Source organism: Anabrus simplex, chromosome 9, assembly GCF_040414725.1.
Source record: "Anabrus simplex isolate iqAnaSimp1 chromosome 9, ASM4041472v1, whole genome shotgun sequence".
NCBI classification, from domain to species: Eukaryota; Metazoa; Arthropoda; class Insecta; order Orthoptera; family Tettigoniidae; genus Anabrus; species Anabrus simplex.
The window spans coordinates 12,113,731-12,137,866 of NC_090273.1; the positions used below are offsets into that span (position 1 = coordinate 12,113,731).

Sequence of the window (24,136 nt, forward strand, 5' to 3'; positions counted from 1 at the left end):
GATGCTTGAGCTTGTCACATACCCTGTGGACCGGACATTTTTCTACTGAGCATACTAGGGTGCACTTGATTATAAAAAATGTGCATAAATATTAAACCAGTCAAGATTTTATCTTTAAAGTTGGTGGATCTGCCTTTACAAAACCATCTTCAGCGTCAATTCCTAACACATCATTAATGTTTACATCGTTGTCGTCGTCAGAGTCACGAATAAATAAGCACACTAGGTAAATTACGGGGTGCATAGGCTTGAATATCAATTCCACTACAACTCTCACATTCAGTTTCCACTAATTCACTATTACTATATCCATCTGAACGATTATCGGCACATAATTCTTCTAAAATATCATCGTTAGCTAACACCGCATTCCGCGGTCATTGACTGAACCGGCAAAAAGAATGTCAACGTTTCGAAACAAAATCAAAGAATAAAAGAGGCCGTGAATAAAAGAAAAGTGGCAGATATACATCTACGATTTATTGTACTCAATGTGCAAGTCCGAAATAGTTCAATATGTGGTCAAGAGATGTCAGAGAAAGACCGAAAACAATGTCGTGAATAAAACCGAGATTTCTTGGGGCCCATCACCTACCGCTGGCGAGCGTACTACGAAATTTCTCGGGGCCCGTCACCCATGTGTTAAGAAAAAAATTTCTTACTCCCCAGAGGTTATTTACTGGTCAAATATGTACTTGGTTGTGGCCGGCATTATTGCATGGCATATGCAGTGCGCACTTGTCATACAGTTAAGACATTCGTTTCAAATATTAAATTACTTGTCACATAATTTTAGCTGTCGAAGACAGGCTTCCATATTAGTAAAATATAATAATGAACAAAAATATCATAAGCCATTGAGAAATGTTAAAAAGACAAATCCCCCATGTAAGATCTGTTCTCTTATTATGAGTAAACAGGTAATGTTTTATTTGAAAATAGAAAATTTCATTTCTCAATGTCAATAGAATACTCCCATCCCCTAGTTCCAGATCGCCAGGAACTGGGGACAGAGTAATCATTTACTGAAGTCCAAATTATTTTGATAAATGCATGAATTTGTTACAATGAATTTATAACCTTCAATATCACAATTATGCCTAATCACTATTTACACCCGATCTCTAAATTGTACGTAGGCAAGTCAATAAGTATCTGCAATTTTGCTCTAATTGTCTTTAGGTTGGCTCTATGGCGTTGTGTGCTCACCAGCCGCTAGATGGCACCGTTGTCTACATCTGTGGTAGCTTTCAGCATTATCAGATCAGTACAGCTTCTGCTGTTGCAATGTAAAGATGACAGCGCCACTCTCCGTTTGCACCAAGGAAGAACAATGTTCCGCAATCAGTTTTATGTGGTCTGAGGGTGTACCAGGAGCGGAAATTCATCAAAGACTTTCAGCACAATACTGGGACAATGTTTTGCCACAGCGAAGTGTTTACCAGTAGACTGCCAATACTGAACAAGTGCGTGATATGATCCTGAATAACAGAGAAGTGACTCTTGATGGCATGGTAAACCATATGCACATTAGCTCCGATCAACAGGTGAAGGAAGTGGTGCATAATGGTACTTGCTGCGCAACCGAAAACCTTTTTTGCAGAGGGTGTCAGAAAGCTTGTGAAACGGTGGACCATGTGCATTGAAAAATGATATCAATAAAAAGTGTGTACTCTTATTGTAGTAAACTATAAAAATTGACTGCAGATACTTACTGACTTGCCCTCGTAGTTTCTAAGATTTTTTATTTTTGTCCTAGACTTTAACATTGTAATCTAGGACAACCTGTATCTTACCCTTATTAATTTGTTTTAGTGCTAGTCTTTATTTGTGTCATGAGTCTGAACAGTGTTGTCCTTGGCTTACAAAAGTGTCAGTAAATTGCAATAGTATATCTGATACACTGATGCCCAGTTTCTGGAATGGTGAGATATCTTTCCGATAGCTATTGCTTTGTTACAGCTGTCGACTCGATAGATCTTCGCTGCATTGCACATCGGAATAGCAGCTAACTTATCGAACTGTCAACTATTGGCCCACTGAGCAAGTTTCATAAATACACACTAGATGCCACCCCTCGTACTGCTTTGTTTTTGTGCATTAGATTTGTTCCCTAGATTGCCGGGCACATGAGCAAAAGTAATGCATCGTATTTGAGCTTTCTGTGCAGCCCCTATTTTCCCCTCTTTGCCATGCAGCAAGAAATTTGTATTCGACTAGTTCTTCCAGACATGGGTGACAGTTTCGTAGTGTTTAAGGATTGTCAGAAGAATTTGATATTGTTTGAGGATTTCTAATGAAATATGCACACCAATAGCACGTGTCACGCGCGATCCTGTTTGCACTGAGCCTTACAAGTATACCGTACCGGTATCTCTTCCCTGTTATTCCAAAAGATGAACACTGTTTGACCACAGTGTAACGATATATATCAGGTAATTAACATAATTATATAACCTGCTAGTTCCTTGTAATGTAATATCGTTAATTAAAAGCAATCCCACGATAAAAAGTACCGGTATATGTTCACTGTCAATGCAAGTAGGCCTACAGTAGGCCTACTAGGATAAATGTGTAATTATCTGTTATACTCAGTTACTGTAACCAGTGCTTTTATGGACACAAATGCAGTCACAGTTAAGACTCAGTAGTACCGAGTCTTAAAGGGTATCGTAATTAATATTCGATGAACAGGGTACAATGGAAAATTATTTGTCACAGGACGCAAATTGTCACCTGTAACCTCTACCAAACCTATGCCAGTATATTTGTTTAGTCTCAATCTGTCTTTGAATTCATTTTCACTATACTTCATTAGAACATCAGGCCAACGATGATATAATCGTGGTCATTCTGTAATGTTGACCATTTCTACAATTTCTTCGTCAGAAGAAGATGAGATAGCCATAGAAAATTTTAACAAACACAATGTTAGCTGCTGATACTGAAGTACTGCGCATGCGTCACCAAGTTAACAAATAGATATCTCCTGGTCCGGGCCCTCTAATTTAGCAGGCGATTTATCGAACCGATAGATGCATCTTACGTTCGTGCAACGCCAAAACACAAGTTAACCATTCGATACCCCTATTGGTTCGATATCTCACGTTCCAGAAACCGGGCATGAGGTAGCCAATTAACTCTCAGTTATATAAAAAAAGATGTCATGGATTCAGAGAAATCACCATAGAGTATGTTCAAGTGAAACTCAAAGAAATAGAATCACACTCACTTGTATGCTCGGAAATGTCTTGTTCTCAGGAGTGCTGCTCACACCAGGAATGCTACCCGCCGACCTTCCTTCGCACTCGTAACGAAACCGTAGAGCCTTTGATGCTGGCTGTTCGATAATCTTGACATATGCTTGATGTTTCCATGAGTCATCCATGGTGCTGCCTCCACCGGAGTACATTCTATAACTGGTGTCAGCAAACTCCGGGTCGGTTGTCTGGATGACTTCAACTGCGCCAAATGGTAAAACACCCCTACAGTGTTGTTCATAGTGGTTAGTGTTAATTGTGGCAACAAGCAAAACAAAGGTGGGTTTACATAAAGAATAAAACTAAAAATAAAAAGCACAAAATTATAAAAAGCTTAAAACAATGTTGAAAGATGAAAGTGAGAAGGAAATTGTGTGGAACTTCAAGCAGTTAGGAAGTGAATTAATGAGAGAGTGAAGACAGTCAACAGCAGGAGGATGCAACTTGGAAGCGTTTTCTATCACACAGTAGCTTATACAATCTACTACAAAACAAACTCAAAGAGGGCAACAGGAATAATGCACAAAGTATCTTACATATGTAGACAGGACCAGGTAAGTGATAAATACAGGTTGTTTAAGTAAAACAATCTTTGAAATCAAATAAATCAGATTTTTAAACTTAAATCAGTGGTTTTACTAACTGATAATTTTATATTTGCAATTTATTTCAATTTAATCTGTGTATTAGGGCCTACGTTTGTTTATGAAAATTGAAAGTACATTAAAAGTGACAAAACTAATAATTTTATTTATATCAATCCGTCATTAATATTAGTAAAGACAACAGTGTGTGTGTGTGTGTGTGTAACAGTTTTATTACAAATACCAATCTGAAAGCTTTCTGTCCCTAATTTATTCCTAATTTGTGATGCACTATACCAAAAGTTAAAAAAAAAAAAAATCTTTCTACACCTGATGATACAATGGTTATCATAAATTGAGAAATGACATTTTGCTCATTGCTCTACAGTACTTCATTATGCTTGTGCATAATTAGACTGACATTTTAAAAAAAAAAAAAGAAAAAAAAGAAGCAAAAACCTGTGATTTAAATAATAAAAATATTTGATTCAGACCATGACAATCATTTCTATACTGAGCTTGATAGCTGCAGTCGCTTAAGTGCAGCCAGTATCCAGTATTCGGGAGATAGTAGGTTCGAACCCCACTATCGGCAGCCCTGAAAATGGTTTTCCGTGGTTTCCCATTTTCACACCAGGCAAATGCTGGGGCTATACCTTAATTAAGGCCACGGCCGCTTCCTCCCCACTCCTAGCCCTTTCCTGTCCCATCGTCGCCATAAGCCCGATCTGTGTTGGTGCGACGTAAAGCAACTAGCAAAATAAAAAATAAAATAAAAAATCATTTCTATGGCACTCTGTAGGAAATGGATAAATTCATGTTTAAAAAATATTCTTTCATCATGTTTAAAATATGAGGTCAGCGCAACTATAGCACCAAATGGGTCTGGCTTCACAAAACGAGGCAGTTGAAGGAACGGCACAAGACAGTGTGAGTCAATCAGCAAGCTGTCACGATGCACTATGGTGGTGATATTTATGACAACGTGGCCCGGTGACAACATTTAGATGACTGCACACAGGTAAGGATCATCGGGAAACTGGAAGAAGGAGGAAGTGTGACGAGTGTGATCGAACTTAAATATACAATTTATCAAAGACTAACATTTTATGCTTATATCAAACACTAATGTGTTATATTTAAAATTTTAGACAAGAGAACTTCCAACCTCACAACAGTTGTTTATGTGTTTTACCAGTTATGTCAACTAAGACAACACCAAGACGGACTCTTTTAGATACTATATTAAGTAAAATGGAATTTATCAGTGACAATGTAATAACAGCATACTATTAGTAACATGTTTTTGTAATTTATGTTAACCCACTGAGGATGACTCTAGAGAGTTGAAACATGTATGGGTAAAAATAATAATAACTAATAATTTATTGCAGCCAGATGGCCATATAATGGGATACAATAGGTTTCAAGGTTACAAAGAAAGCATGAAATATTGTCACACAACATACTACGATTTACAGATGCTCGAGGCGGTTTAGTCTTTGCTACAGTCAATTATGCTCTTTTCCCTTTTACTACACAGTGTTATGTGGTATTTGTCGCAAGGATTCTCACACAGAGAACATATACATTCTTTGTTCGGTTTGTGATATTTTATGTTTTTTGCAAATTTTGTGATGGAAGCCGTGTACGACGAGTCTAGTGATTACGTTTCTTAGTTCCTGATTTTCCTGTGTCCATCGTCTATCGGTCATTGCTTCCGTTGCGTAAAAATCCAGTGGTATGTCCTGTTGCTTCAGATGCTTCTGCTCAAGTACCTTCTCCATTTGCAGGGCAGATGGCAGGTGTAGTTTGAATCGGAGGTCTTCTAAATAGAAAGGTTCCCTTGCTAATTCATAGACTAGTCTGGACGGTGACGATCTTGCCACGCCCAGTGCTCTCTTAAGGAATCGTGCTTTCACTTTTTCTATCGTGGTGAGGTCTGTTGTGGTTAGCCTTTCCCATATTATCTCTAGGCCGTATGAGATAGCGGGAGTTATTTTGGCGTGGAAGAGTGTCATTGCTGTTTGTAGTGAGAGTTTGGTTATGTTCTTCAGATCGTATATTCCTCTGATGGCAGCTGTTACTCGTTCCTTTATGTGGTGTCTGAAAGAGTGGCACGTTGTCTGCAGGGTGACGCCGAGGTATTTGTAGGTATTGACCGACGTGTGTTCTTCTTCGCCGAGAGTAATTTTGTTTTCCATTGCTAGTTTTCCCCCTTTTCGGAAAGCCATATACACTGTCTTTCTGTGGTTTATGTTGAGATTGTTATCAACTGCCCAATTGTGAAGGTTGTTTAGAACTTTCTGTAGCTCTTACCGGTTTGGGGTAAAAAGACGCCATCTTATTAGATGTTATACTAAATGGGAGGATTATAATAAATTATCTTGTTGTAAGAGTTCAACCGTTAATACGGAATGGCATTCATAACCTGTAATAATTAATTTAGTCGGGTAAACACCAAATGCTGCCGACATCGTAAGACATGGAGTGCTGAATGAACATTTTTGTTCCCTTTAAAAACTGACTACTTCTGCAATCCAGAGGCCACTGATCCAAAGAGGGAGCTTACATATTAAGGTCTAAATCCAGAAACTAAGCTTCATCTTTAACAGAAATCATGGGAATAGTGAATAATACATAAAACTGTAAAGGTTTTTTGCTCATATTTAAATAATTAAGATTTTGCTTCAATAATTTTGCAAAATTGACTATTAACAATGTGCTTCAGTGTGTCATAACTGGTTCATTACATGCCCTAATAAATTTTTCAAGAACCATATATCCAACTATTTCATGCAAATCTGTGATAGGTATAAATATAACATTTCAAGAAACAAGCCAAAGATTTGATTGGACATTTCCATTCTATGTAAATAAAAAATCCAAGATATATTATCACCCATCAATACCGTAATGTTTGGAATACAGTCCCTAGTATTATTTAGAAAATTTCCTCCAATAATCTAAATAACTTGTAGCATACTTACTAACATCACTTATGTTAAGACCTCCCTGACCAGCCTGGTCATGGTCCATACCTCCTAGGCCAGGAACACAAGAACCTGCATCTGAAATAGCATATCAACATACAATTAGTTACTTTCAGAACAATTACATCTATTACAGTTGTGGTTTGCAAATTGGGGGGGGGGGGGGGGCAGACAATTTACTCAGACAAAAAAGGAAAGAAAGAAAAAAAGAACTGACCTGATAATATAGAGAAATTAATATATATATATATATATATATATATATGGCATTAAAACTTATGGGAAGAAAAATGGATGCTAAGAATGAAAAGAACTGACTGATCCCGTATATTTAAATTCATCATCCTGCAGCCAAGTATGAAACCATCTGGTCCTGTTAAAGTCCCAGTCCATCTTTTCTTCTGACGTCCAATAGATCTTTTCCCAGTGGGCATATACTGCATGGTTTGCTTCTGTATCATCCTGTCCACTCTCCCAACACGTCTCTTCCAGTTTTATCTCCATGTGTCTATGTGCTGAAGCATAGGTTTAAGTTTTTAAGACAAATTGTTGCTTTTCAAAATATGCAGGTAAATTAATGAGAGTGGAAATCATTAATTAATTTAATTAATTAATTTAGTTTCAAGTTTGTTTATTTAATCTACATTATTCTCAAAAATAAGTTTTCTGAAAGAAAATATTTGTAAAAATGGTTAGAGTTGAGGGAAGGCAGTTGGAAAAGATTGAGAAACACTGCATTACAGCATCGTAGTCACACCTTTGCATTAAAAACAATAACACAATCGCAGAAACACAATCTCTCCATGTAATTGTTATTCAAAATCACACCCAAACTCAGTTATTCATAAATTTATCTAATGGTTAAATATATGTATTACTTCAAAAACATTGCATTTCATATCAACACAACAGCCAACCACAATAATTAAAATCATGCAGCTAAGCTTCTAGTATGCTTTATTAATTTTGCAGTAGTACAGGAGATATTATAAGTAGAATTTTGTAAACAATATAAATTTATTAAGGATGAGCTGTGTGTTTAATAGAAAACATTGTTAGCGTAAATTGTATAATATTGTATTATAGAAACATTTTCTTCTCTTGTTAATTTAATATTTAGTGCTTGACAATGTATTTTAGTGTACCATTTGCCACCAAGGTAGACACCTCATTTGCAAATAAAGAGATTTTGATCAAATATCAGTAAGTTCAAAGTATTTTTTTTAATTCTCTTTGGTGACCTCAATGGCATGTTGGAAGCCACAGGGGCAATGATTTTAGTTCATGGAATGATGAAGGCTGATGAGTCTTCGACTTTGCTGAAACTAATGATCTTGTTATCAGTGATACTTTTTTTTTTTTTTAAACGTACCAGCCACCTCATTACATATGCCAGTGGTGACCACAGGAGCAAGACAGACTTCATTCTTAAATAAATTCAGATAGCTCAATCATAAAAGTACCAGTGTTTTGCCCTGGTGCTGTTGGGACTCATCAGTCAGAAACAGCACCTCTCTAGCTAGTTCACCATTGTCACACCACTGTAAACGATTCTGTGATAAGCACAAAGCAGTGCCAATATGCTATACCTTTTATAGACAAAGTGAACAATAGGGAAACAGACTTGGTCGTATGAAAATTTACGACCTAGAGCCGATAACTAACTGTATGGAAAGGTGCTATGGAAATCATCCTTAAATTTCAACAGAAACACACACTATAATAATACGCTCAATTTTATACATAATCCTCGTGGTTGGTGGTGTTGAATAACTTGTTTCAAGAAACAAAATAACAGAATCAACAGTCCATGCTGCCACTAATTGGGGTGGGGGATGGGGGTAGAGATGAAGGTACAACTTTACGGGTCAAAAAAATGATTCAGAGAGGAACTGAAAAACCATGTTCATGGAATAGGTTATGTGATAACCTTTTTTACCTGACAATTACTGTTTTTCCACTGAATAGTAATCAAAGATTGTCAACAACTGGTTGTATCTGTGTTAATTTTACTTTTGCTGTTTTATGTCATTCTGTTTAACCTTCTTGTGTATGTTGTTATTGTTAGTTGTTGCCAGTTGACAAAGTATAATAAATTACATAAATTAAAATTATACATTTCAGCGCTAATTATCGTGATAATTCCTCTCTAATTCTGGTGGTATAAGTGGTTTTGAATTAAGGTTACTGAACCTTTCAATGTAGTAATAACTACATCAATATTAAATTTTCTAGTTTGAAATTATCCGCTAAAAATTTCGGAATAGTTCCTTTGACACCTATCCTATAACGTTGATATTCCCACTAACAGTGTATTTTACCTTCAGGTAGGGAACTGTGGGCTCTTATATACTTGTATGTGGCTGCTCAGCATTATCCTCAAACCTGTTGGATCAATTACAACAGCACTTTTTTTTCTGTCCAGTTGACGTACACAACCTCCTGTAGCAAGACAATGAATTTCCTCATGTGCCTCCAAACCAGATTCCTTTAATCCATATGCTATCATCTTCCTGAGTGAGTGATGGACGTTCCCAAGAACAAAATCCCAGAACATGCGCAAGGGTTGGAGGAGAAAAAACAGTTGATCACAAGCTGGCAGTGTCAGGCTCTGCTTAAACCTCACTGTCACAGTAATAAGCTCCTGGAGGAACAGTTCCCACGCCTGTCTTAAGTCAACACTTGATGTCAGGACATCACAGCCCATTGAACACTAGAGTCATTTCTTAATTCTTCAGTGGCCCACGAGGATGGATATTAGCTGGTGCCAAATCAGGATGGGATGTAGGCTGGTATTACTGTGAACAGTACAATGCCAGTTCACACCACTTCAGATCTTCAATGACTTTCCCAAGTTAATGTGCCCTTTCGAGGCCTACAAAAAAATCAAATCACACTACACACCTATATGTCTGACCACTCTTCTACCACTTATGGTGGGGCAGTACGACTGATGTGAGGAGCAGTCTTAATGGCCATGAGGGAAGCAGAGGCGTACTCACTTCGGTTTGATAGGAAATTGGAATGACAGAATGATCAATATACATGTCTTGTTATGTTACTGAATCATTTGCATACAGTGTCAGATCAACTACTGGTCACCATCATCATCATGAGGTGTTCTGCCCATTGGCACCAAAGCTCTCTCCATCTGTTCCTGCCCCAGGCCAACTGTTTGGTAGCCTGGTGTCTTCCCCTCTTCACTTTGTTCACCACTGACATTCTTCTCCTTCCTAGTTTCTTGGCATCTTGTCTATTTATCATACATTAACTATAAAACAGGAAGAGAAAAACTGAAACATTGGATTTTTACAATAAAATAGAGAATGAGGTGATCTAGAAACAGCTGAATGTCTACAAACACCGGTACAAGCATCCCACAATCCCCTCTAACTGGCCTCCCAACTCCCTTTAACAATATTACTGCAGAAGTGACATGAGCCTGACATTTCATCAAGTAAAGCTATATTCCAGTACAAGGTAAATAATATCTAAAGATTAAGTTAATGTGAAAAGGTTTGCCACCATCTTGACCTACGACAAATTGGCTATAAACATGGATTCCCAAGGTTTTTGATTGGACAATTGTTATTTAATAGCCAGGCTGAGTGGCTCAGACGGTTGGGGCGCAGGCCCTCTGACCCCAACTTGGCAGGTTCGATCCTGGTTCATTCCGGTGGTATATGAAGGTGCTCAAATACGTCAGCCTTGTGTCAGTAGATTTACTGGCACGTAAAAGCACTCCTGCAGGACTAAATTCCGGCACCTCGGCGTCTCCAAAAACCATAAAAGTAGTAACATTATTATTATTATTTTATTGTTATTTAATATACACCTGACCTTATCACTCATTGGTTATGTTTGTTATATTTTATTATCAAAGTTTATGTTAGCCAATTCGTCTGCTGGCTGTAGAAGTGTTCAGTGTAGCTGTATCTATTGCTTTGTGAATAAATGAAACACCAACAATGTAATTCTCCAAAGGAGATTTTTTTTAAGCTTAGTCAACTTGTTAATTATTTTAATGTACTGATGATGGTTCAAAAGGGTTGAAACATGTCTACAATGTTAATGTAACTTGTGTCAATCTTACAGGTTGAATTGCATAGTATGAATAGGTGGATAAATCAAGTTTTTTTCTTATTTGAAATAAAAACAAAGTATAATGAAACTGGTTAAGTATTGAGTGATAACAGCTCACAATGGAGCATGGATATGAATTTTGTCTGAACTGCCTAGATTTGGCAAAAATATACCATTAGCACAAGCCTTGCATTAATACCGGTATCTGAAATTAAGAATTTAGGGAGAGCTCTACACACATTCTAACTTCAATCAACCTTCATGAAAAGTACCGTAGTGAGAGTATCAATGAATGAATGAATGAATGAATGAATGAAACAGTCTTCTCTCTCGATCACAGATGACCATGAACTGGGGAGAGAGTAAGTAATTTATTGTAATCATAATAATACATGCAGTTAGTTTATACTTATAATTCAAAATATTAAAGATTATCCAACTATGAAAATGTCACAAAACTAATTTATAATTTCCCAATAAACTAAGTTTCCCATAGATCTTTAATGGTTAAAATTTAGCCTTCGAGGTATTTCCTAGATAAAGTCACAGAGTCTAGGATACCTCCTTATTACTAGCTACCTGCATCTTTCTCTGTTTATGCCAGAATTTTACCCTGCTAGGATTCCTTCACACGCAAACAGATATAATTCAGGCCTCTTGCATTAAAACACCTTATAACTCAAATAATTGTACTGGGTTTTGATACTACAAACATGAGCCTTGACACTGAGGATTTGATAATACATAATCAAGAAAGGTTATATGAGCTACCAATACATACAATGGACTATAAAGACCCACCTAAAAAAAAAAAAAAAATAAATAAATAAATAAATAAATAAAATTAAAAAAAACCTCAATGATAAATATTGCTTACGTTGCACTGACTCACAAAGTCCTACAGCGATGATTGGTCAGGACAGGGGCATGCAGGGAAGGGAACAACTGTGAGCTTATTTAAGGTACAGTCCCAGCATTGTCTGATGTGAAAATAACAGAAAACTATCTTTAGGGCTGCCAACAGTGGGGATTGAACCCACCACCTCCTGAATGCAAATTTATAGCTACGTGACTCAAATCGTGCAGCCAACTTCCTTGGTTCAAACATAAATAGCCTCATGTTTCCATCAGCAGATGTGCCAAATTTCAAAAGTAAAAAATCAGATTTTTGTTGTGGCATATCCTGACATGTTACGACACAACATTGATGACGTAATTTTGAAGAATATTTAACACATTATACTACGCAATTACTGAGCTCCATAGATGCAGTCGCTTAAGTGCGGCCAGTATCCAGTATTTGGGAGATAGTAGGTTCGAACCCCACTGTCGGCAGCCCTGAAAATGGTTTTCCGTGGTTTCCCATTTTCACACCAGGCAAATGCTGGGGCTGTACCTTAATTAAGGCCACGGCCGCTTCCTTCCCACTCCTAGCCCTTTCCTGTCCCATCGTCGCTGTAAGACCTATCTGTGTCGGTGCGACGTAAAACAACTAGCAAAAAAAAAATACTACACAATTACGCTATGTAATTTCTCTTATTTATTAATTTATTTATAAATACTGAAATATTGCATGTAGGCCTATTTCATAAATACCGAAAGACTGCATATATCTCAGCTTTAGAATACATGACTATTGTAACTGCCTTACGCCTCTTCATGAATTTCTGAACTATATTTATGCTCAAAGCACTGTCCTTGTTGAACAGGTTTTAAGGTTTAGTTTTATCCAGAATTATTTTGCCAGAAAGCTCTGAATTGAGTTTTTGTCTTTATAAATATGCTAAAAAATTACTCTACTGCTATGAAGAAATGATAAAATAAAAAGAACACCACCAGTTGATTGCATCTGCCTTGACAGTTCCCACTGAATATCAATTCTCTCCAGCTACTTAAAGAACAAGGAAAAACGTGGGATTTTCAAAAAAATACTGGAATACTAAATCTGTTCACAAAATTGGGATAAGTCTCTGCGATCAAGAGAGAGGGAGGAAGGACCAAAAATAGGAAGTCTCTCGCTTAAATCGGGGGGAGGTGGTACGTCTGATACAGCAACTGCAATCTGTGTCAACAGAGCTCGACATTAGGCCTATTCTTGACAGGTTTGGGTGTTCCTTAACAGCAGTCACAATTCATGGTGGTAGGTAATTTGCCACCAGGGCGACAACTCTAATGCCGATCAGTGATGATTTGACTAAAATAATATTTTACCTTAGCATACAGTAAGTTATGTGCTAACACCAGGTTTCACCCTCTCCCTAACTCATTATCACCACCACACAAGCAGAAGTGCAGGTCATGCAGGTCACTAGATGACCTATCCAGAGGCCTCACTTTATAAATAAAACTAGTACATTAGTATACCACAAGTATCTCTACGGGGAGGGCGATAGACTACATCCACAATACCCTCATTCAAAGGGGGCAAACTCCAGGGCTCTAAATTTCGTATAGCAACCAGAGGGTATCTATCATATCTGACCTCTTCTAGTCAAGGCAAGGCACAGGTACTGTTCGCACACTTTATCTTGATGCATTTGTGTACGGGGTGAGGAGTAAGGAGGGAGCTGTCCCGGTATCGATAGTGCTGCCTGGTGCTGCCAACTGAATGAAAATGAAATCTGAATTGAATCGAGAATATGATCGATCGATATGAAATTTCTAAACCGTTATCATCTTAAGCCAACAACTATGTCACATACACATTATATAACATTATAAAACATATCTCTCGATGCGAATCTTGTTCCTAGCATGAATTCTATACTTTGACTTTGATGTGTAAACAACAACAGTACCAGTATGTAAAGTTTACGCCAGATGTCGCACAACGATGCTTAAGCGATTCACAGTTTGTGTTTCAAAGGTTGCCAGTATGAATCTCGAAGATCGCCGAGGTCGACCGATTCAGCACTAGGATGTAAATGCATCAAGATAAAGTGTGCGGATAGTATGTTAGTCTTCAATTTTTAGGCTTTTTATAGCCCTTCACTCTTTCTTAAATACCTTAATTTTCAAGGGACCACATGTCTCTTCCTTCCTCCAATGAGAATTTGTGATGTGTGTAAGGCAGATTACCAGCTACCTGTTCCAGCTATTTCCGACCCATGTAAGATGAATAGACCTATCATATCGCACTCAAATATGCTGATGGTGATCATTTTAAGGTTAACTAAGCACCTTTACAATTCTCTATTTGTGCATTACTGTATTAAAATTTGTGTTCATATTCACTCCTGCTGTTAAGACAACGATGTGTTAACCAGTACGCCAATGAAACATCCCCAGTTATGAAGACAAACTGTCTAGTTTCCATTTTTTGATGATTTTGATAACAGATAACAGCTCAACAACTAGTAAAGGCCACTGCAATCTACAGCGCCAATACAGCTTCTTCATACACCAGTGGGATACCAATACAGATAGGACAGTAAATAACCTGAGTGAAGGAAGTCTCTATCTACCATACATCAATTAAAAATCAACCAGTAGCACACCATATTCTTGTTAAATGATAAAGCTGATTAAATTTCATTCATTCGCCCTAGTGGCTAATTCCCTGTGAATAGGCCTTTCTTAAAAGATTTCAAAGAACTTGGAAATTTATTGAACATTTCCCTTGATACATTATTCACGTCCCTCATTCCTCTTTCTATAAGTTAAATGCTTCAATTTGTCCCCTTGAATTCCAACCTTATATCAGGATCTTTCGTACCTTTAAAAACCACTCAACCTTATTCGTCTACTAATCATTCCATGCCATCTCCCTGCTGACAGCTCAGAACATACTGCTTAATCTAGCAGTTTTGTCTCCTTACTCCCAAGTTTCCCCAGCCCAAAGTTTGCAACATTTTCATAACATTACTCTTTTGATGGAAATCGCTCTTCGAGAACATACAGTAAAAAAAAAAAAAAATTATTCATTTCTTCTTTGTCTATCTCTACAGGGTCAGGTGTGAAGCAAGATGAATCCGTGTAGCCCGTTTTTACGACTGGATGCCCTTTCTGGCATCAACCTCATCGGAGAAGTTAACGAGACGAAATGAATGATGTGATATGGCGGTAGGAAAGGAGAGGATGAAAACTGGTGCTAGCACTTAACCTACTCCTGTCAAATAGCACCAACGGGTCTGCTCATGGCTTAACACTCCGATCCGACAGACAAATCACCACCAACAGAGTCATATGCCCTCACTGCATATGAACGCTGATGAGAGGTTTGGAACTGAATCCGAAGGCTTTTGGTATGCGGGCTAGTGATTAGAAATTGTATACCATCACCTCTCCTACAGCTGCCTCTGTGGATCAGCGGTAGAGTGTCGGCCTCCGGATCCCAAGATAGCGGGTTCAAACCCGGCAGAGGTAGTCGGATTTTTGAAGAGCGGAAAAAAGTCCATTCGACACTCCATGTCATACGATGTCGGCATGTAAAAGATCTCTGGTGACACATTTGGTGTTTACCCGACAAAAGTCATTAAAAATCTCAGCCATAGACGCCCAAGAGAGTTTCGGTTTACTCGGTCTGCCATCTAGTGGGGGCCTAGAGTAAAACGGAACTTCGAAATTGACGAGCAGACAGCCAGATGGCGTCAAATTGAAATGTCTGCACACGGTAGCTGAGGCCATACGATTATTATTATTATTACCTCTCCTACGCTGCCGGCCAACATTCTGATGGTGATTTCCCCCCCCCAACCAATGGGACTCGAATTGGCCAACCGCAGTGTCAGATTATATAGACTTGATGCCTTACCTTCTATGTAGAGGAAGGCTGTGTGTATAAATGTTCGGTGTTTAAGGTATAACAGCAGTATGCTTAACGTTTAACTTATATGCTGACACTTTTCTTTCAATATTTTTCTTCTCACCTCTGAAAGACGATTATGATCTGATTACTGGAGAATATATATATATTTTTTTACAATCTGCTTTACGTCGCACTGACAAAGGGCAGGTCTTATGGCGACGATGGGAAGGAAAGGGCTAGGAGTGGGAAGGAAGCAAGTGTGGCCTTAATTACGGTACAATCCCAGAATTTGCCCGATGTGAAAATGGGAAACAAAGGCTTCCGACAGTGGGGTTCGAATCCATTACCTTCCGAACGCAAGCCGACAGCGGCATGACCCAAACTGCACAGCCACTTGCTCGGTACTGGAGAATATAGAAAACCTACAACCTGTTTTCCAGTCAGTGACCGGGTCAGGGATGGAATGAATGAAGCCCCCATCTTGTGGCGAGGATAGGAATTGTGCCAGCTGCTAAATCCTGTCACACTCATCTGGGGCAATGATTAATGACTGACAGATGAAATGATATTGGAGAGTGTTGCTGGAATTAAAGATGACAGGGAAAACCGGAGTACCCACAAAAAAAAAAAAAACTGTTCCGCCTCTGCTTTGTCCAGCACAAATCTCACATGGAGTGACTGGGATATGAACCACGGAACCCAGTGGTGAGAGGCCAACAACACGCTACCGCCTGAGCCACACTAGAGAATATAATCACACTAAAATATTTTGTGTAGGCCTACTCGTCAATTGCTGAAATTCTGGTCCTCAATAAGTAAGAAGAACCAAAATAGCAGATCAAATTTATCATTACATTTAATATAATTTAATGCAGCCAATGGCCATGAGATAGATAAATATTCACTTGGAACACTATATGTAGTTCTCTGTGTTAATCACTACACAATTTGATCAAAGACACCAATCTTTTTCCACATTCCTGAAGGTGATAGCGATCACAACGATTCTTGCACAGCCGACACACACAATCCTCCTGCGGATCATGATGTTTCGTATTGTCACATATTTCGTCATTTGTATACCATCAAACTTAAATGCAGACTCAAATTGACAGGGTGGGAAAAGTATAGTGAATTACACTATTTGTTAAACCATCACCCAGCTTTCTCCATAATAATATCTCATAAAACAGTTCGTCTGCATTTCTGCAACCAAATCTTATTTATATCAAATTTTCCCTTATAAACTTATATAACCTCGCAAAATTGCAAGCTAAAAGCACCAAAAATATTACAGCTCTCTCAATGACAGACATCATCTCCACAAATAATGAAAACTACATGCATGACAGGCAAGAGTCGTGCTTTCATACATTACACAAAAAATACAACTGATCGCAAATATACATCCTTATGACATGCAAACTGAAACACTAACATAATACCTACACACCTAATCGTTCCATTTAGTCTTTCAACAGCTTAAAGCTGCCAAATTTATTTCGAGAGGATAAACGAACTTCTTCTAATAATTAATGCCAGGTGTCCTTAAAGAAAATGCAGATATGAGAGTAATGATAAAATTATGAAAATCAACCGAGTACAGTTAACCTATACAAACCCAACTTTACACATTCGCTCACTTTTACAGCATATGCTCAGGTGATTTATTCCAAATTGAAGTCTCATAAACACTTTCATACACTTCCTATCTGAAAAAGATAGAATGTGAAGAGATGACATACCTCAATCATGGAATTGCTGAAATCAAAACACAACTTGTGTCTAACTATCACTGCACTGCAAAAACTTGTCAAGGTCTCACACAGAAAACGTCTTGAAGTTTACCCACTGCACTAGTAAATTCATATAACTATTATGATGATGATTATTATTATTATTAATCTTCTAAAATAGGCCTGTTTAGGAACTTTACTTTCAGGTGATCACTCACTGGATGTCGAGTTCAGGTCAACATCTAAACAGCGACATAATGAAGCGAATTATTTTGGGAATAGATGACCACAACGTTTCTGGGAAATAGATGTTCTGAGATTTCATTGGATGTCACGTCACATGACCAATTAGGCAAATTTACCACGATGCAAGGCGATACAACAAGTGACTATCGCAGCCCGCGAATTGCAAGTAACTGCGAGAAACCGAAGCAGGCTGAAGATACGGGATTTATATATGCCATTGCTTTCGAGTCTTGCGCACAGCTATCACAGAGTCCGCTGCGCAACTGCGGGCTCCATAGAGGAAAGCATGTCCGACGCCTCGCCGGCTAGGCGCGACATTTCAGCGGGAAATTCGAATTGTTTTGACTAGCAACTCTTTCCTGTTTACAAATGTCTCACAACAACCCTTTATTACTATACGACATACTTGAGAGAGTGTTCATATTTTTATACTAAAACAGCCGAAATTTATTTACGTCTTTGTGCATTGTTTTTGTCGCAACAATGTCACAAGCAATGCGCATGAAACGTCTATTGGATACGAGTCATACATTTAAAACTGAGAAATGTCTGCAAATCATGCGAAACGCCCAATAACTCCTCGCATGACTTCGGGTTGTGGTGATGGTTCCACCGAGCAGCTTGGATTAGAACGCAAGCAGTTCTTCGGGGCATGTGGAAGAAAGCTAGATACAAAACGTCGTGATGCACCTAAATTTACTGCTCCAAGTCTTAAGAGAGCCGAAACTTTCTCGAAATTTACGTTGCCGAATTCTTCCTGGAATGGGAAAACACAGTATAAAAAGGCATCATCTTTGGAGGATCTGACTCCAAAGCGTGTGGAATATACAAAACGACGGTATACTTTAGCTCTTTTCAATTAGACATTCAAAGTTACGCACAGTACATCGTATTGCATAACCTCTTCTATCCATAAAAAGATGTAAAACGACTTTAAAAGCTATTCATAATATTTCGTTGCTCTTTCAGGAAGCTTCCGTCTCCGGTGCCGATGAAAGAATTACAGAATGATGATGAAGATGATTCAGGAAAGGGCGAAATCAATGTCGCTCAAGCCGCTCGTAGAGTATATCAAGCTCTAATTTTGAATGCCTGGCGGCGAAAACGTCAAGATTCTCAAGAACAGATCAAAACGATCGCTCAACTAGGAACTCAGGTAAGTAGTGTGTGTACGATTACCTTTTAAGATGTTGAAATTTGCTAACAAACTCATCAGTAATTTCCCGATGCAATCCTTAAGTTCATATTCTATAAAGGTTTACATAACCTAATTTTTGTATGATGGCAGTTCTTTCACTTCACTCATTCCTTCAGTTCATATCATCAGCATTACTGGCTCTTATATAGACTTATATGAAAATCTAATCAAATTGAACTTTACTAGGTATCGGTAGGTACCGGTATATGCTAGAAGTAAGAATTTCATTTTGAGGATTTCATTATTTTGGAAATAATATTAACAAGCAACTGTTGTAAGAAATGTTGACCGAGCTCGATAGCTGCAGTCGTTTAAGTGCGGCCAGAATCCAGTATTCGGGAGATAGTGGGTTTTAACCCCACTGTCGGCAGCCCTGAAGATGGTTTTTCGTGGTTTCCCATTTTCACACCAGGCAAATGGTGGGGCTGTACCTTAATTAAGGCCACGGCTGCTTCCTTCCCGCTCCTAGACCTTTCCTGTCCCATCGTCGCCATAAGACCTATCTGTGTCGGTGCGACGTAAAACAACTTGTAAGAAAAAAAAAAAAATTGAATATGAAGTCACACGGAAAAACGTCTCGCATTGTCATGACCCTCCATAATACAAACACCGGCACCTTACCACTGTATCCGTGTGCATGTGTCTACTGTATATTTGCAGTAAGGAATGCTGAATGTGAAATGTATTTATTTATTTATTTATTTATTTATTTATTTATTTATTTATTTATTTATTTATTTATTTATTTATTTATTTATTTATTTATTCTGAGTATTGACCCAAGAAGCTCTTAGCTCGAGCGAGAGAATGCCCTTTAAAGTTTACGGCTTTACAATTAATGGTAAAAAATATGTAATACCGGTAACTTATTCACAATATACCGGTACCGTAATATACGTTGATCACAACAATATTGGCAGTATACTGGGGATAATTAACAATTATATTTAAATGTGGCAATAATAATTAATACCCTTATGTGTATTTTTGTAATAAATATCTAAAAATAGGCTTCTTAAATAGTGAAAAAATTGAATACCGGTACTTCTGAACTCAGTCAGCAATTTGTTATATTATGATATGCTGTGCTTTTTATTTGATACCTTGAAGAATATACTTGACCAATGCATATCTGATCTACTGTCCTAGTGTGATAATCATGACCCAGTTTATTTATTTATTTATTTATTTATTTATTTATTTATTTATTTATTTATTTATTTATTTATTTATTCATGATCAGCAACAGCATAACGCCGAATTACAAAGATCCGTTTATACGTTGGCCTGTCACCTCTGTACCCTGAGTTCAAATCTCGATGACTCCTTGTGAAATGTGTAATACATACTAGACAAGACGGATAATTTCCATTTCATTTGCCAATTTTCTTCCATTTTTTAATCTATCTACTATGCCTATCCTATCACTATACTTCCCCTGCCTGTATTAAGAGGCGACTAAAAGGGGCGCTAGGGGCTCTTTACTTGGGACTGGGAGCGTGGGCTGTGACCACGGGGCCCTTAGCTGAGTTCTGGCATTGCTTCCACTTACTTGTGCTAGGCTCCTCACTTTCATCTATCATATCCAACCTCCCTGTGTTAACTCTTGTTCCTTTCTGACCCCAACGGTATTATTTATTTATTTATTTATTTATTTATTTATTTATTTATTTATTTATTTATTTATTTATTTATTTATTTATTTATTTATTTATTTGCACTTCCTACAATGATAGGCTGCCTAAATCTGACAAAGTAGGCCTATACAATAACATTTCAGTATTGAATGTAGGCCTATGTATAACCATGAAGAGTTTTCTGGAGTTAATCCTTTTTGAATGCAGTACTATAGAGGTGATTTCTATCAATTTGGGTAGAGCCGTTAATGGCCAAGACGGCTAAACCATTGTACAGATTTTTGGCAATGCCCACACTTTTGAAGAACTCAACTAAGGTGTACGGAGTCTTGCATTTTCACGCCCTTCGTGGTCCTTGTCTTTCATTGGCCGATACCTTCATTTTTCGAAGTGTCGAATCCCGTCCATTTTTCCCTCTGATTCGTGTTAGTAGACGATGGTTGCTTAGTTGTACTTCCTCCTAATGCAATAATCACCGCCATCACCTTAAAATTGTATATAAACCTTCATTTTGTCTTCAGTTATCCCCATTTCATCCATGTCTTTCTTTATCCATTGGACGCATTGACTGTTTAAAAATGTGCTTGGTGAGTCTGTCCATCCTCATTATGCGGCCAAAAAATGCAACTCTTCTCTTTCTGATTGTATTCGACATCTTTTCGCTTTCTTCGCTCTTATAGAGAACTTTGTTCTTCCTGTCCTAAACTTTCCCTTTTTCTGTTTTGAGTGATCCCCAATTTTTTCTCAGAATCTTCCTTTCCTTTTTCTCTATCTCATCCATTTCTCCTGATTTTATGGTGACCATACATTCCGTAGCATAGAGCCTGTTTGGCTTCATTACTGTATTGTCTGACTTTAATTTTATTTGACATATTTGAAATATTCCTCTTATTATAGGTGTCCTTAGATTATAGGTGTCCTTAGACAGGTGGTGTGCTAGTTCTATTTTTTCGCTTTTGTTTTGTTGGCTTCTTTGTCTAGTACATCAATTTGAATTACTTGAATTTGTCAACTTTGTCGATTGTTCCATCTTCCATTCTTAACACTTAAGGTGCATTCCTGATGTTGGTCATGAATTTGGTCTTCTAAAAGATATTTGAAATCCAACTTTCGTCGCGACTTCTTTCAGAAGGTTGAGACTTTCTGATGTTGCCTCTGTACTTCCAGAGATTTCGTCAGCGAAAGCCAAGCAAGCAATTTGTACCTACTCCCTTAAATTTTGATCTAAATCTGACCTCGTGATGTGATCCTCTTTCTTTGAGTTTCACCTCCCACGCCCTTACTACCTTGTTTCCAGAACGCACTTAAATATAATTGCAGAAAGTCCGTCTCCCTAACAGCGGTTTTAATTTTAAATTCTTCTAAGATCGCTCCCATAAATTTCACGTTGGATTTTGTTGAAGTGAGCAAGCAAAGCAAAGTCACCTCCATACAGGCCATGAAGGCCCTTGGAGGAGTGGAAGGTAAAGGCTTCCACCATTGTTAACCTCGGCACGTGATGGGGTTGAGTGGTTAGCTCTACGCCCGGCCGCCTTTGCCCCCAGGAATTAACCTGGTACTCATTTTTGGTGTAGGCTGAGTGAACCTCAGGACCATATGCACCTCCGGAAGTGGAAATCTCGTTTCTTAAATTTTAGGGCTTCCTGACGGGGATTCGAACCCACGTCCTTCCGGGCGAACCGCCTTTACCGCCTCGGCCAGGCAGCCCCTGTTTAAGTGAGTGTTTGCTTAATTATTTTAGTTATCTCTGAGGCAACTCCGAATTCTTCTAGGATGTTCAATAGGGAGATACTATCTGTTGAGTCATACGGTTTTTTAAAATACATTTTGTTCCTTGTTATTGTCTCGTATTGTTTTCAACTTAAATATATGTTTAGCGCAGAATCTGCCCTTTCTGAATACGCCTTCCTGTTCTCCTATTTTAAAAAAGTCTATTATTTCCTCTATCCTGTTTTGGAGAGCTGTTGATAGTATCTTATGTGTGAGTGATACAAAGGATATTCCTCTTATCTCCTTTCTTATCTAATGGGTGTATTAGGGCATTCTTCCACTCCTTTGAGATTCTTTCCTCCTGCTGGATTTTTTCCAGTATGCCTCTCAGTTTTCGTCTTGGTAGATTACCTACTTCCTTCCACAATTCCGCCACAATCATATATTGCCCTGCAGCTTTGTTATTCTTAATTTTTTCAATGCTTTATCGATTTCTTCCACATCAGTATCGATTAGCTGGTTCTTTATATTAACTTCTTGATATAAATGCAGTTCCAAAACGACGAATGCTCTTCTTTACTCTTTGCGATTATTATTATTATTATTATTATTATTATTATTATTATTATTATTATTATTATTATTATTATTATTTGTTGAATGGTGAGCGTTGAGGCCTTCGGTAGAGAGGTTCGATACCCGGCTGTATCGGGGATTTTACATGCGTCTGCTTAATTTCTCTGACTCGGGGACTGAATTTTTGTGCTGTGACAATATACTCTCCTTCATATACACACGACATGGCACACTACCAACCACAGAAACACGCAGTAGTGAATACATACCTCCATGTAGAGTTGGCGTCAGGAAGGGCAATCGGCCATTAAACCTGAGCATTAAAGTCGCCAAATCAACATGTGCGACCCAGTATATTCAGTATAAATACCTAGCTCCATGTGAGCTGCCAATAGAAGTTCAAATTTCTTCTGCTTCTACTGCTTTTTCCCACACTCTGGTGGCGTAGCACATGTGGACTTGACCCTATTTTATGGCCGGACGTGCTTTCTGAAGCCAGCCTTATGCTTATATTGCTTGTTTATGTGGTGGTTGGTAGTGTATTGGGTGTGGTGTATGGACACAAAGAGGTGAGTTCAAAATATATTTTCAATTTTTTAAAATGTAAATTACATTTTGTTATACGCTATCCAATTAAACGGACAAAGGACAAACCTAGTGAATGAGAATCAGCTAATGACTTCAGTTTACAACGTGAAGTTTGTAAATAAAGTGAAAATTCAATAAATGCTGAGGAACTTTCGGAAGATCTGGACCTGTTGGAGCCCCATCTAAAACGTTATTGTAGACAGTCCATTCTATATTTTTATAATTTCACCACCAACTATCTAAAACGTCTCGATTTCCATGTGTTGACTGTCGCTCCACCGGCATGACCGAAACTTCCTTCCCGCCAATATTATCGTGGAGCATCCTGGCAGTGTTATTTCTCAGTCTGACAATGAGATAACCGGAAAGCACAGTACTATGTGATTCGTTTCAAGATTGAGGCTACGTATCAGCTGGCTCTTGAACGGTGTATCTCGTGTCTGTATATCAAAAGTCAAAACACGTGAGTGGGAAACATTCTCATCTCTACAGCTTCTTGGTATGCCTAGGTCTATCAAAGTTTACAAACAACTATTCTGTGAATTCCTTTTACCTCAATCTCGTTTTTCGACAATTTGGAATGAGATTTTAACCGGTGATTTTTTTATTATTTCGTTAGGGCCATCTATGGACCACGGTGCTTGTGTTTTAGCTGTTTCTTAATGTCATCGTCGTTGTTTGTCACAATTGGTGTTCTTAGCGGTTGGTTTGGCAGCTGTTTTCTTGTTAGTACCTCAAGCTTTCCTGATGGCCCAGTAGTCCTTCATTTTCCGGCTAA

At 38.1% G+C, this 24,136-nt stretch overlaps 2 protein-coding genes across 3 annotated transcripts in view; one reads left to right on the top strand and one right to left on the bottom strand.

The window, feature by feature from the left end:
- Positions 1-17,536, bottom strand: part of LOC136880948 (proto-oncogene c-Rel) — a 149,795-nt gene extending 132,259 nt beyond the window's left edge. Inside the window, exons 1-3 of one of the 2 annotated variants that reach the window (XM_067153486.2) lie at positions 17,413-17,536; positions 6,835-6,915; positions 3,233-3,462 (exon numbers count right to left, since the gene is read on the bottom strand). In XM_067153486.2, the coding sequence (XP_067009587.1) occupies positions 3,233-3,462; positions 6,835-6,883 (279 nt within the window). In that variant the 5' untranslated portion in view covers positions 6,884-6,915; positions 17,413-17,536. Of the gene's footprint in view, positions 1-3,232; positions 3,486-6,834; positions 6,916-17,412 lie in introns of both variants that reach the window. The other variant, XM_067153487.2, reaches the window with a different exon arrangement.
- Positions 17,537-18,169: 633 nt separating this feature from the next.
- The window catches only part of LOC136880949 (cingulin), a 139,684-nt gene continuing 133,717 nt past the window's right edge, over positions 18,170-24,136 (top strand). The window contains exons 1-2 of the mRNA XM_067153488.2: positions 18,170-18,487; positions 18,619-18,805. Of these exons, the coding sequence (XP_067009589.1) occupies positions 18,195-18,487; positions 18,619-18,805 (480 nt within the window). The 5' untranslated portion in view covers positions 18,170-18,194. The remainder of the gene's footprint in view (positions 18,488-18,618; positions 18,806-24,136) is intronic.